We start from the raw sequence: 14,058 nt of genomic DNA, 5'->3' as shown, positions 1-14,058 counted from the left end.
CCTATTGCTGCTTTATTTGTGTCAAACCAAAACAGAAAATAGCAAGAACAATCTCACTTCCAAATCCTGGTTGGAGTGTATTGCTTCTGGCCTGAACTGCAACTTAACAATGCTTCATTAGAAGTGACTAAGACAGCCAAGAAGACTTTACAAGAACCAAGGTTATTAATCAAGGACACACTGCAATAAATGGTTGGACAAAGAATTTAACCCAGGATCCTCTCCTTTTTGTCCAGGAATGATTATGTCATGTGAAGATAATTGCATCATAGCAGCCTGTAATCTCTTAAGGAAATGCCTTCCTGGCACAGATGAGGGCCACTAAAAGCAGGCAGTTCAATGACAACATCTTCCTAGATACACAGATTTTACAGAAATAAATGGCCCAAACTAATAACAGCTTTTTAGATGGGTAACAGATATTAAGTTTGGCCCTTCCGCAGTTAAACATATGAAAAAACCATTCCTCTGATTATATGTGGCAGATCCAAAGGTAATACCTCCTCCCCTTTCGAGGCCAAAATGTCTCAGACTACTATCACACATATTCTTTGTTAGGCTAATAACACCTCTGGATTTATTTTTATATCTGCCTCACTTAAATGCATATATAACTCCAAGCTGCATCAGTAGGCATGCAAAGTGTAGGAGAAGCTGCATAACACAGGTAGAGCCTCTTACGAGTCCTGCAAAAGTCATTTTCATCACATCCTTCACTGCTTCAGCATGAATGGCTAAAGGGTTTATAAAGAGCATAATGGCTGAAAAAAGCTTAAACAAAAGATGTCTAAATGTGTGCTACTGCAAACAGGCCAAGCTTCTTATTGCTAATTCACCACATTTCAAGATCTCCAAATCTCAGAATCAGCTTAAGCAGCTAAGGGTGTGTGTGTGTGTATACTAACACAGTGGCCCCAAATTCCATAGAGTAATTTCATGGCTAAGATGGGTTTTATGTGGATTTATTCCCCAGGTTCCAGGTTGTAGTAAAATATACAATGTACTCTTTTACACAATTCCTAGGACCTGTTACTACAAAAATATTAATCACAACTTCATAACTGGCAAGCTTCCCTAATATTGTAAAGGGAATACCAGCCATTTGTTGTTAATAATTTTGTAACACAATGAATTTTCGGAAACAGAAAATTTCCAGCGGAAAAATAAAGCACCAGAAAATTTCAGAATTTTCTATTTCAGAAAAGTTTTTCTGCCCTACATCATTGGATAGGGATATATTTTTAGCTGTTTTCATACAAATAGGGAAAAAATAGCTTTTGCTCAGTAAAATACTGGCAATCCTAAAATATTCCCAGTTTGGATAGGTGGGGTAACATCTTGCATCAGCATCCAGCCATCAACTTCATTATATCATATTCAATGAGTCATGCTATTACATCTGTCAGAGAAAACAAGTCATGATCCCAGTTTATCTAATGACAACTAAGAGCTTACTCCATGCAGTGATAAAGCTTTCCATTGTAACAATGAGTAGCGAAAGATTTGACTGCCTACTCAGACGCAAGCCTTACTGAGTTCAGTGGTTCTTCCTTTCCCAAAAAAGCAGTTACGAAAGCTGTAATAGAAGTTGCAAAGCACATAATACCACTACCACCTTGTTGTGGTATGGACCATGAACTGTTAATATTGAAAATCAAAATACAGCTGAAGACAGACACCAAAACATTCATAGTGTCAAAATACAAACAAATATTCCTGAAGAGTTTAAAGACCATATAAAGAACAGATTTGCATTACTAAGTTCAAGTGAATGGGAACTGGAAGAACTATGGGTTGAGACCAGAGATATTATCAAGGAAGAATATACAAAAGATTATTTCTGTTGGCAAAAGAAATTAAAAACTTTGATGTATGACCGGATAAAACCCTTAAAATTGCAAAAGATAGAGGAAAAACAAAAGTAACACGTGACAGGAATAGTTAGAAGTCTAAAAGCAGCATTCCAGCAGCTTGTATGTAGAGACACAGAAAACTATAATAACCTATGTAAAGAAATAGACGAGAACAAAAAAAGGAAGTACAAAAAAGGAAGAAGAGATCTGTTCTGCAAAGACCCAAGAAATTAAAGAAAACTTAAAGCTCAGTTAGGCTGGTTGAAAGATCAACACAGAAATATTATTAACTAAACAGGACAAAATAAAGAAAAGATGGAAACAATATACTGGAGAACTATGCAAAAGAGATCAAAGGATGGCAGATTCCTTCAAAGAAGAATCGTATGAAGAACATATAGTTTTAGAAGTGAAATGAAAGTTGCACTGAGAACAATTGGGAGAAACAAATCACTAGCAGTAGATGGGATATCAAAAAAGCTATTCCAATTCACAGAAACAGAGTCCATCAAAATCTTAACAAGAATATGTCAACACTAGCTACATTCCCGTTCCAAAAAAGGAGACATCTAAAATTTCAGCAACTATTGGACAGGGATGGGTACAAATCAGTTTACAAACTAAAGTTTGTGACGAATTGTGGCTGGTTTGCGAACTGAAGTTCATGGCAGGTTAACCAGCATGAACTTTCCACAAACGTTCAAGCTGTTAGTGTTGGTTCATGAACAGATACATTTCCAAACTGTCTCCGCTTAATCAAAATGTTAACCAAACTTCAAAGCAACAGGATAATAGAACTTGGAGACCACGTAAAGAAGAGTCAGCCAGAGATCCCCTGCAAGTTTGGTGTCTCTAGCCTACACAAAGTCTGTTCCATACACTCCTGAACCTGCACCTGTCATTTCCTTGGAAAGCACTTTCCTGGGGGCACCTTCTTAGGGGGGGCACGACTCCAACCCCATAAATCCAATCCTCACTAGACTTGGAAGCCAGGTAGAGTCAGCTGGGGATCTTTGGCAAGTTTATTGTCTCTAGCATGCCAGGGGGCCATTTTATCACATTATGAACCAAATCAATATGTTTGGCAGATTGAAGTTCATGACGGTTTGTGGTTTCCAAATCAGGCATGCCATGAAATGAATCGCATTTTCCCAGTTCATGCCCATCCCTACTATCAGACCATTGCATTAATTTCTCCCATAAGTAAAGTGATGCTCAAAATCTTACAACAAAGACTGTTTACCATATATGGAATGAGAAATGCCAGATCTTCAAGCTGGATTCAGAAAAGGGAAGAGGCACTAGAAATCATATAGCAAATTTACGTTGGTTACTGAAGCATATGAGAGAATTCTAGAAGAAAATCAGCTTTTGTTTCATAGATTACAGCAAAGATTTTGACTGTGTGGATCATGAAAAGGAGGAGGAGGAGGAGGAGGAGATTGGATTTATACCCCACCCTTCACTACCTGAAGGAGTCTCAGAGCAGCTTATGATCTCATTTCCCCTCCCCACAACAGACACCCTGCGAGGTAGGTGGGGCTGAGACAGCTCTCTCGAGAACTGCTCTTGAGAGAACAACTGTGAGAGAACTTATGACTGACCCAAGGTCACACCAGCAGTTGCATGTGGAGGAGTGGGGAATCAAACCCAGTGCTCCCAGAGTAGAGTCCATGCTCCTAACTACTACATGAAACAGGTGTGCCATGACATCTGACTGTTTTGATATGTGACCTCTACCCTAAACAAGAAACTACTGTTAGGACAGAATATGAAGACACATAATGGTTTCCTATTGGCAAAGGTGTCAGACAAGGACGTATTTTATCTCCCTATCTCTTCAATCTATATGCAGAACATATCTGAAAGAAAACTGGATTAGATTTAGATGGAGGTGGAGTGAAAATTGATGGAAGGAACATTAACAATTTGAGATATGCAAATAACACCACATTACTGGCAGAAAATAGTGAAGACTTGAAATGACTCCTGATGAGGGTTAAAGCAGAAGGTGTCAAAGCAGGATTACAGCTGAATATCAAGAAGACCAAAGTAGGGATTACTGGGGAATTACACAACCTTAAGGTTATTAAAAAATTGAAATTGTGAAAGATTTTCTATTCCTTGGTTCCATCACCAGCCAAAAGGGAGACTGCAATCAAGAAATCGGAAAGAGACTTAGACTGGAAAGGGCAGCCATCAAGGAGCTAGGAAAAAATAAGTGTAAGGATGTGTTGCTGGTGACTAAAATCAAGATAATTTATACTATAGTATTCCCCATTACTATGTATGGGTGTCAAAATTGGTCAACGAAGAAAGCTGAGAGGAAGAAAGTTGACTCATTTGAATTGCAGTGTTGGACGAGAATGTTACGAATACCATGGACTACCAAAAAGACAGATAAGTGGGTTCTAGATCACATCAAGCCTGAACTCTCCCTAGAAGCTACAATGACTAAACTGAGGCTACTTTGGTTACATTATGAAAAGATAAAACTTACTGGAAAAGACAATTGGTTACATTATGAGAAGATAAAACTTACTGGAAAAGACAATAATGCTAGGAAAAGTTGAAGGCCACAGGAAAAGAGTAAGACCCAACATGAGATGGACTGACTCAATCAAGGAAGCCACAACCCTCAGTTTCCAAGACCTGAGCAAGGCTGTTAATAATAGGACACTTTGGAGGTCATTAATTCATCAGGTCGCCATAAGTTGGAAGCAATTTGACATACCTTGATATGTACACTGAAGAACTGATACAATTATTTTTATGCTGAAGACCACTGAAATTTGAGTCCAGTAGCACCTTTAAGACCAACAAAGTTTTATTCAAGGTATAAGCTTTCGGTGTGCATGCACACTTATCCGAAGTGTACATGCACACAAAAGCTTGTACCTTGAATAAAACGTTGTCAGTCTTAAAGGTGCCACTGAACGTTGTTCTGCTGCTTCAGACCAACAGGGCTACCCACCTGAATCTAACCATGGAAATTGTAGAAGATATTATTTCAGTCTTGCAAATATGCAAAGACATCATGGCAGAACCGCCCCTCCTCTCCACCCCCAGTCCTTCTGACATGAGTACCTCTACTGGTTCCCCTCATTCTGTTATAAGTTTTAACTGTGTTTTGTTTCCAGTGCCCACATGAAACACTCTGACACAGATGCAAATTCTAAAGAAGCAGAAAGGTACTGGTCTCATGTGCAAATGTTCAAACTCCCTTGACAGCACCAGAATGGTTTCCACCTGCGGAAAATGTAATCCTTAGGTTCAAGGAACACCAACAGAGGAAGTACAAACTGAGTTTGGCTTTCCAAGGAACACCAATAGAGGAAGTAAAACCTGAGTTTGGCAGCTGAAAGCCAATCAGCACTACCTACTTATTTCTTTTTACTTGCTTGATATCTTACTCATATGATGCTGCTACTTCCCAAATAAGAAGTTTATCTCCCCTCAATCAGCCAGTGTGGAATTCTTGGGAACACGTCTGCCAACTGGAGAAGATCAAGCTGAACTTCCATCTCCCTATCTATTGCAGTATTAATAGCCTTGGAGCAGCCAGAGATGGAAGCCAAATGGCAAACACCAAAGAGCCTGTAGAGCCCAAGGTGTCGTTCTTTCTTACTAATAATTGAAAAATATTTGAGTGTATTTAAATGTAATGAAGAAATCTGTGTATTGTTGTTGTTTTTATATATGTTAATGTTGAAAAATTAATAAAAATTTGTTTTGGTTAAAAAAAAAAAGGTGTAGCTCTTTCTGATTATTATATTTTTGTAATCTGCTCTAAGCTAGTACTGAGGAGAAAAGCAACATAAAATACCTTGATCTTATTTATCAGGGTCAGAAAAGTGGAGCGCCTATTCTCTGATGCTAGTTCCCTGGAGAATTTAGGAAAAATCACACTTTTAAGATGCATAATTCTGGCTAATATCATCCCAGTTTAGGGTACAATATCCCAACATCATACAAATTCTGCTAAATTAGGTGTGAATTTATTTTACAACAAGAGCAACACTACTGAGTCTTCTTCACAAATACCTGAATATGAATTGCCCATAATGAAAAGTTCAGTTTAAAGATGCCAATGTGACAATATATTTGTTACATAAATTAAGATTCATAATCAAGAAATTCATTCATTAAATCAGCAGATATGTATTCTGAAAGTAGAATAGTACACAGAATTTTTAAAAGTTCAGAAAGATCTGTCACCCTAACCATTTGTATATTTAGTCTTTTTTATTTAAAAAAATTGTTTACAGGATGATCGCTCCCTTGTTGTAGCACACATGTAGCCCTTTAAAACAAAGCCAACCCTAGCAAGCTACTCCTCATGTACGCCAACAGTGGTGCTTAACTCTTTCAATGATGTGCTGTCTGTCCAAAAGAAGGGGAAAGCTAACTTGAGTCTTGTATGGATTTTCTTCAGCTAGAAACTCTTTATGGTCTCTTAACGGCTAAAGCATAACTATAATCCAATATACGTGAACTTCAGTATGGATTCTTGCTTAAGAGTATTGGTCCATTATGGACAGTAGCATTCTCTGCAAAAAATCCCATCAACAATCAGGCCATAAATCAGCCTGCAATCTCCCAGTGACCGACCTATCTGTGAGCTTCTACAAATGACAGTAGATCAATATGGGTAACCCTGTTAGTCTGTCTGTAGCAGTAGAAAAGAGCAAGAGTCTAGTAGCACCTTAAAGACTAACAAAATTTGTGTCAGGGTATGATCTTTCATAGAAGAACTATACAAGAAAGACCTCGATGTCCTTGACAACCATGATGGTATAACCACTGACCTCGAGCCAGACATCCTGGAATGTGAAGTTAAATGGGCCTTAGAAAGCATTACTAAACAACAAAGCTAGTGGAGGTGATGGTATTCCAGCTGAGCAATTCAAAGTCTTAAAAGATGATGCTGTCAAAGTGCTGCACTCAATTTGCCAGCAAATTTGGAAAACGCAAAAGTGGTCACAGGATTGGAAAAGGTCAGTATACATTCCAATCCCAAAGAAGGGTAATGCCAAGGAATGTTCAAACTATCGCACAATTGCACTCATATCACACACTAGCAAGGTCATGCTCAAGATCCTACAAGCTAGGCTTCAACAGTACATGGATAGAGAACTGCCAGATGTACAAGCTGGGTTTCGAAGAGGTAGAGGAACTAGAGATCAAATTGCCAACATTCGCTGGATTATGGAGAAAGCACCAGAAAAACATCTACTTCTGCTTCATTGACTATGCTAAAGCCTTTGACTGTGTGGATCACAACAAACTATGGCAGGTCCTTAAAGAGATGGGAGTACCAGACCACCTCAAATGTCTCTTGAAAACAAGCGGGAATTAAGATTGCTGGGGAAAAGATCAACAACCTCAGATATGCAGACGATACCACTCTAACAGCAGAAAGTGAAGAGGACCTTAAGAGCCTCTTGCTCAGAGTAAAAGAGGAGAGCGCAAAACTGGGCTTGAAGCTCAACATCAAAAAAACTAAGATCATGGCATCCGGCCCCATCACTCCTGGGAAAATAGAAGGGAAAGTCGTGGAAGTAGTGACAGACTTCACGTTCCTGGGATCCCAGATCACCGCAGACTGTGACAGCAACCATGAAATTAAAAGACGCCTGCTCCTTGGGAGGAAAGCGATGGTGAACCTAAACAGCATGATAAAAAGTAGAGACATCACCCTGCCAACAAAAGTCTGCATGGCCAAAGCAATGGTATTCCCAGTAGTCATGTATGGCTGCGAGAATTGGACTATAAGGAAGGCCGAGTGCCGAAAAATAGATTCTTTTGAATTATGGTGCTGGAGAAGACTCGAGAGTCCCTTGGACTGCAAGAAGATCAAATCAGTCAATCCTAAAAGAAATCAACCCTGACTGTTCCCAGGAAGGCCAGATACTGAAACTGAAGCTCAAATACTTTGGCCACCAAATGAGAAGGGAGCACTCACTGGAGAAGACCCTGATGCTGGGAAAGATTGAAGGTCAAAGAAGACGGGGACGGCAAAGGATGGGATGGTTAGACAGTGTCATAGATGCAACGAACATGAAATTGAGCAAACTTCAGAGGACGGCGGAAGACAGGAAGGCCTGGCGCGATCTGGTCCATGGGGTCGCAAAGAGTCGGACTCGACTGTGCGACTGAACAACAACATGATCTTTCATGAGTCACTGAAGTAGTGAACAGTGACTCAGGAAAGCTCATACCCTGCCACAAATTTTGTTAGTCTTTAAGGTGCTACTAGACTCTTGCTTTTTTTTACTGCTACAAATGACACTATCAATGGTGAAACCAATTGATGCCAAGGAGGAACAGACAAAAGTTTGCTGGCCCCACACTCTGTCCTCATGACTGCCTATTTGTGAACACAGAGTCCATGAATGTAAGGGGTATACCTACAAGCCCCTTCCTTGTGATCAGAAATACTGCTTTTTTCAAACATCCCTGATACAAGGAGGGAGTCTTCATAGGTACACCCTATGGCCATATACTCCATGCTCATATGATGACACGAGGCAAGGAGGAGGGACCAGTTTGCTTGTGCTAACTCCCCATTTATCCACATAACGCCATAAACCAGCAATTATGGTTTATGGGTGGGGCCAGCATCCTCATGTCTGTTTCTCTTCAACAATCATTAATCACAACACACATAATGTCCTCTGTAAAGACCCAACCAGCTCATACTTATGCTCTTTAAGTTGAGGATGTATGTCCACCTTCTACTGCAAAGTTATTTCATATCCCACTCCATGTAGACAAAGTTTACTGCAATACAGTTTCTGGATGAAATGTCTCACTGAAGCCATGTCAAAAATCCCCAGACCACTTAAGGAACATATAGTACAGTCCACAGCATTGGGGATTTCTTCGAAGAAGAAGAAGAAGAGAAGAGACTGGATAACCCCGCCCTTCACTTGGAGTCTCAGAGCGGCTTACAAACTCCTTTCCCTTCCTCTCCCCACAACAGACACCCTGTGAGGTGGGTGGGGCTGAGAGAACTCTGACACAAACTGCTCTTTCAGGAACAGCTGTGCCAGAGCTTGTGACTGACCCAAGGTCACATCAGCAGGTGCAAATGAAGGAGTGGGGAATCAAACCCGGTTCTCCCAGATTAGAGTCCGCACACTTAACCACTACACCAAACTGTGTTCTTAGGATTCCACTCATCACTAGACTACAAAGTGTAATTGTAGTTGACAAACACAAGGTATGAATGTATTTGCCAATAAATCCTAGCAATGTAAATGATTTAAATTGACCTTGTTGATGGCCAAGCATAAGAGTACCACTGTGTACCACTGTGAAAACGTCAGCCACCTATAAGCCAACATCCACACACTACTCATCAATACTTTATGAACTGCTTGTTCTAAGATTAATCCTTGCTTGTTCTTCATTTTAAGTGCTCCTGCTGGAGAAGCACCTACGATTCCCCATGTTTCTGGACAATCTCTCAGAAGAAGTACTCAGATAAAACATCTAGAGGCAAAACTCGTTATATGAAACTGGCTTAGCAAGCCGGCACAGACCAGGAAGCATTTTCCCAGGCCTGCAAGGAAGCTGTACTGCTAGGCCATAATAAGCCTGTACAACTAATTACTTGTTAAAACCTACAGCACTGATGGCAACAGCTCACTGCGACAGTAAGCCTAACAAAGGTACTCAAAGATCTGAAGTGTACTAACACAACAATATTGGTTTACTCAATACCTGCAGACAGACACCAAGTTCCCAGGTTTAATCTAGTGGACAGTGCTATACATCCTTGTGTAGGAACAACACAAACATGCTACATCAGGCTGGTCTCTTTGATAAATTGTGTGACTAGCACCACTTGTAAGCCGCTCAGAGACCCCCTGAGAAAGAGGGTTCGAGCGGGATATAAAGTCTAAAGTTAAATAAAATAAATAAATAAAAATCAGGAAAGCATAGCATTTATTATTGTGCTCCAATACATAATTTAGAAACACAACAAGAAAGCCCTTCATGAGCCAGCTCTAGGAGAGATCAATTAATGGTTAAACTGAAGAGTCATATTCTGACGCTAAGCTCACAATAGAAGCATGCCACATGCCATTCAAACAAGGATTTTCATAACCTGGACACAATCTTTCCATTGTTGCTGCACTAAGCAAAAAGCTCTTCTGACCTACCAGAAAATTCAGCCAATACAAACCTGGTCTCTTTGATAAAGTCCTATTAGTTCTTACTATTTCAGAAGAATTCCCATTCCTCAAATTCACTGCCTCTTCAAACAATTAGAATTCCTGCCATATACACAGATGTGCTTCAAGGCACAACATTAGTACTACTAAGAAATGTAGTGTCAAGGGTCCAGATTAACTTTGAAATCCTATGAAAACTTGCCCAGAAGTAAATGCTACTGAACTCATTGGAAGTTGCTTCCAAGTAAACATACTCAGGATGTGCTCAAAAACCATTACTGCCTCCAAAGCTGTCCTTCTACAGGATCTATATCCCCACCCAAGATGAAGTGGAGAAAAACAAGCCTAAATATTCTAAATATACAACCAAGTGATAAGTTTAAAGAATAATTTAAGGACATTTCCACCCCGCTCTTCAGGATGCAATACAAAGGATTCCCGGGCTGCTCAACTTCACATGAGGCACCTCAACGCCACGCTCCAAATGCATTATGTGGCACTAGTGGCACCCACGGCCTAAAGGTTACTAACACAGAGTAGGCACAGGAGATCTTCAGAAGGCAGGCCCAGAAAGGCATCACATCCCAGGGCTTTCATACTCACACTGGGTTATCTTGGGGAAGGCCACACCCACGAAGGGAGTCAGGATCACAAGGGCTCCTGACCTTGCTTGTCCATCCCAACAAGCGCTTCCTGCGGAGACTTGCCCGGCCCCAAAGGACATCAGCCTCTCCGCTTCCAAAAGCTCTCTACTCCGCGCTTGTGTGCAGGCCAGAAACTGGATAAGGAGACAGTTTCTCCAGGCCCAGCCCCACCCATCCTAGAGACATCTGACAGGGGCCTTGTCTGCACAAACAATTAAAAGACTTAAGAGGGAAAGAAAAGCTCCCCTGGATTGTACCCCTTCGCGAGATAAAGAACGCGTGCCTGAACGCTCCAGCACCGCAAACACAAAAATAGACCAGGGTGGGGGGCGAGACCCGTAAAAGATCGAAAGCTTCGCACGGAGAAGAGAGGCTGAGTGTGTCTGTGTTACGTGCAAGGGTTTTGGGGTGTGTGTTTTTTTTAACCCCCTGGCCGCGTTCAGATATGCAAACTTGCAGCTTCAAGGCATCAAGAGTCACGGGGAAAGCTTCGTCCACTTGACTCGGTTGCGTGTATTGAACGGAGGAGGGTCGACAGCAAAAACAGGGAGAGGGAAAGCGGGCTAGACTCCGAGCTGGGAGGGGGGAGGGCAAAGAGAGAATGAGGAGAGATATGAGGCAAACCCCCCCCCCCCCCGCCCCCGGAGAGGCCAGCGCCTGCCCCGGAGTCTCTCACCGCGATGACGTTGACGAAGGTGGTCTTGCCCGAGTACTGCAGCCCCACCAGCGTCAGCTCCATCTCCTCCTTCCAGAACAGCGACCGGAACCAGTCCAGCAACCGGGACAACAACGCCAGCATGGCGGCGGCGGAGGCAGCAACCCGGCGACAGTTTCAGTCCTTCGCCCGCTTTCGCTCCACTTCTCCCGACCGCGCCTCGGGCCGACTCCGGCTGCAGCTGCTACCTTTCGCTCCCGGTGCCGCGGTCATATGACGGCTCGCCGTGGGGGCAAGAGCGGTCCCGCCCCGTCAGCCGCTGGGAGCCCGGCTTCCACAGCGGCCCCTGCCGGCGAAGGGTCGGCTACCACGTGCGGAGGACTTAACAGGCGGTCCCGGCAGGAGCTGGGGGAAGGGCGGAGGCCGGGGGTGGAAGAAGTTCTCCGTCTGCCCACTCGCGGGGAGGAGAGGGTGAAAAGCGAAACAAAAATGTAGCCTGTCCTAAGCCAGAAGCGATGTGAGGCTGACCTATTACGTGGCTTTTTGTATGAGGAGAAGGGGTATGCGTTGTATCAACTTGGCTGCAAATATTAATATAATAGCAAATATTAGTAGTACCGCTTGTACTAGTAACTTTAAAAAAAAAAGAAAAAAGACCTGGTTCTTATCACCCTTCTTTGATCAGGGTAAAATTTAGTGTTCTACATTCCAGCCGGGGGAAAGGTCAATTAGGGTTGCCAATCCCCGAGTGGAGCCTGGAGTTATCTCAGAATTACAACTGACTACAGAGATCAGTTCCCCTGGAGAAAATGGCAGCTTCAGAGGGTGGACTGGATGGCATCACATTCCCTGCTCAGCTCCCTCTAGGGCTGCCAGCTTCCAGGTGACACTTGGAGATCTCCCAGGATTACAGTTGATCCCCAGACTAGAGATAACTTCCACTGGAGAAAATCACTGCTTTCGAGAGTGGATTCTGGGCCGCACTGAGGGCCTTCCCCCTCCTCAAGCTCTACCCCTCCCCCCAGGCTTCAGCTCCAAATGTCTAGGAATTCCCCAAACCAGAGCTGGCAACCATAAACAGGTACCATAAGGATCAAATCATAAGGAAGCTGCTGATGCTCCAGGGGCCTCTCAGACAATCTCCCCGTGCCACTGGGAGGGACATACTGTTGGACGTTCCAGATGCGATGTCCCTGTGTCTCAGACCTCCAAGACTTTGTGGCAAAAGAGACTGGATAACTTGATAGGCACACTGACCTTTCTTCCTGTGTTTACTCTTCTGCCACTGTCCCCTTTGAAATGTAGATTGTGTCTTCAGGGACAATTTCCCTTCTGTTCTCTCTCAGATGAGGATGCACTCTCTCCCTGCACGCAGCAAGAGAGACATGCTGTGCTCTCTTGGAACCATGAGGCAGATGGCCTTCTCACCATCTGCTTCCATCGTTTAGCTAGTAAGTTTGTATTCTATCCTGTCCCTACTCTTTCCTATCCAAAGTGTACTTTTCAAATAACCACACCAGTTAACCCCGATACATTCAGGGTAAAGCCGTTGATTGTGTGGCCCTTGATGCCACTGCATTGAGTCCATGTGTGCACAAATTACATGTTTTTGCACGAGAGCCACTGGGAGGGTATTTTTGCCCAGCCCTCTCCCCAACTTGGAGCTAGCTTTTCCTGTGAAAACTGGATGATTGTTCACCCATTTCATCTTTAACTGAAATTATTTTTAAAAATAAAGTGGAAATGCAATACTGACATCAAATGGACAGAGGTTTTTTTCCATTGTATCTTATCAACATCCCCTTCTGCTGCCAACCAGGGGGAAAAGAAAATGGAGAAGAACTTACATATTCTTCCTAGTTTTGAAGAGGTTGGTAACTTAGCTACGTTCACAGTGATTTTCCAAAAGAAGCCAGTGTTAAATATGTACTGTCTGGAGCACTTTTTAAAAATTTTTTTAAAAAAAAGCACAGGTGGAAGTCTAATGTAGAGAGGATGCTTTAAAAACAACTTCAATATTTTTTTGGTGGGTCTTCTCTTTTGGGGAGGCACATTCTAGTATAGTCTCCCTGCTCCCTTTTTTGTCCTTGTTCCCTTCTGTTACTCAGTTTCATAATTCCTTTATTAGATGTATATCCTGCATTTCTACCATTTAGGCCTTCAGTGTAAGTTTGCAGATGTGCATTCATATGTTCCAAAGGCATGAGTTGCCCTATTCACAAGTCATGGTGATAGCACATATAGCATCGCAGGGCCTGTAAGGCAGAAATGTTCCACCAGGTCTTTGGTTGAGGACAGCCACAGGCTCTATCATGGCTGCCCCCCCCCCCCTTATTCTATCTTTTTCCTTCAGCCTCCTCCCGGTCCTGCCTGCGAGGTGGCGACACAGTCCAGAGCTCAGGATTGGCAGGTCATACCTGGCAGCTGGTGGGGGGCTCCCAGGTCCTTTCTGGGCTCTTTTACCCCACACGCAAACCGATGACATAACCCGGAACTGGTATCGTGTTCCTGATGTCAGGGTTGACACTCTAGTTTTTGGGCAAAACTCGATGGTTTTTTGCCTTCAAAACAGAGTTTGCTCAAAAACTAGAGCGTCACCCCAACGTCAGCAACGCGATGACATAACTTCCAGGTGATGTCATCGCATCGGGGATGTCGTGCAGCGATGTCCCTGTTTGGGGATGCGGCAGCAGATCAAAGCCCTCAAAAGCAGGGGAACCCCC

The 14,058-nt window shown here is 42.9% G+C and overlaps 1 protein-coding gene across 1 annotated transcript in view; it reads right to left on the bottom strand.

Moving 5' to 3' along the window:
• Positions 1-11,632, bottom strand: part of ARL8B (ADP ribosylation factor like GTPase 8B) — a 32,888-nt gene extending 21,256 nt beyond the window's left edge. The window contains exon 1 of the mRNA XM_015409579.1: positions 11,357-11,632. Coding sequence (XP_015265065.1) covers positions 11,357-11,479 — 123 coding nt within the window. The 5' untranslated portion in view covers positions 11,480-11,632. The remainder of the gene's footprint in view (positions 1-11,356) is intronic.
• Positions 11,633-14,058: the final 2,426 nt, after the last annotated feature.

Source organism: Gekko japonicus, unplaced genomic scaffold (genome assembly GCF_001447785.1).
Source record: "Gekko japonicus isolate JY-2015 unplaced genomic scaffold, Gekko_japonicus_V1.1 scaffold1960, whole genome shotgun sequence".
Taxonomy (NCBI): Eukaryota; Metazoa; Chordata; class Lepidosauria; order Squamata; family Gekkonidae; genus Gekko; species Gekko japonicus.
The sequence above is the reverse complement of the archived record's forward strand: the minus strand, read 5'-3'. Positions and strand labels throughout refer to the sequence as shown.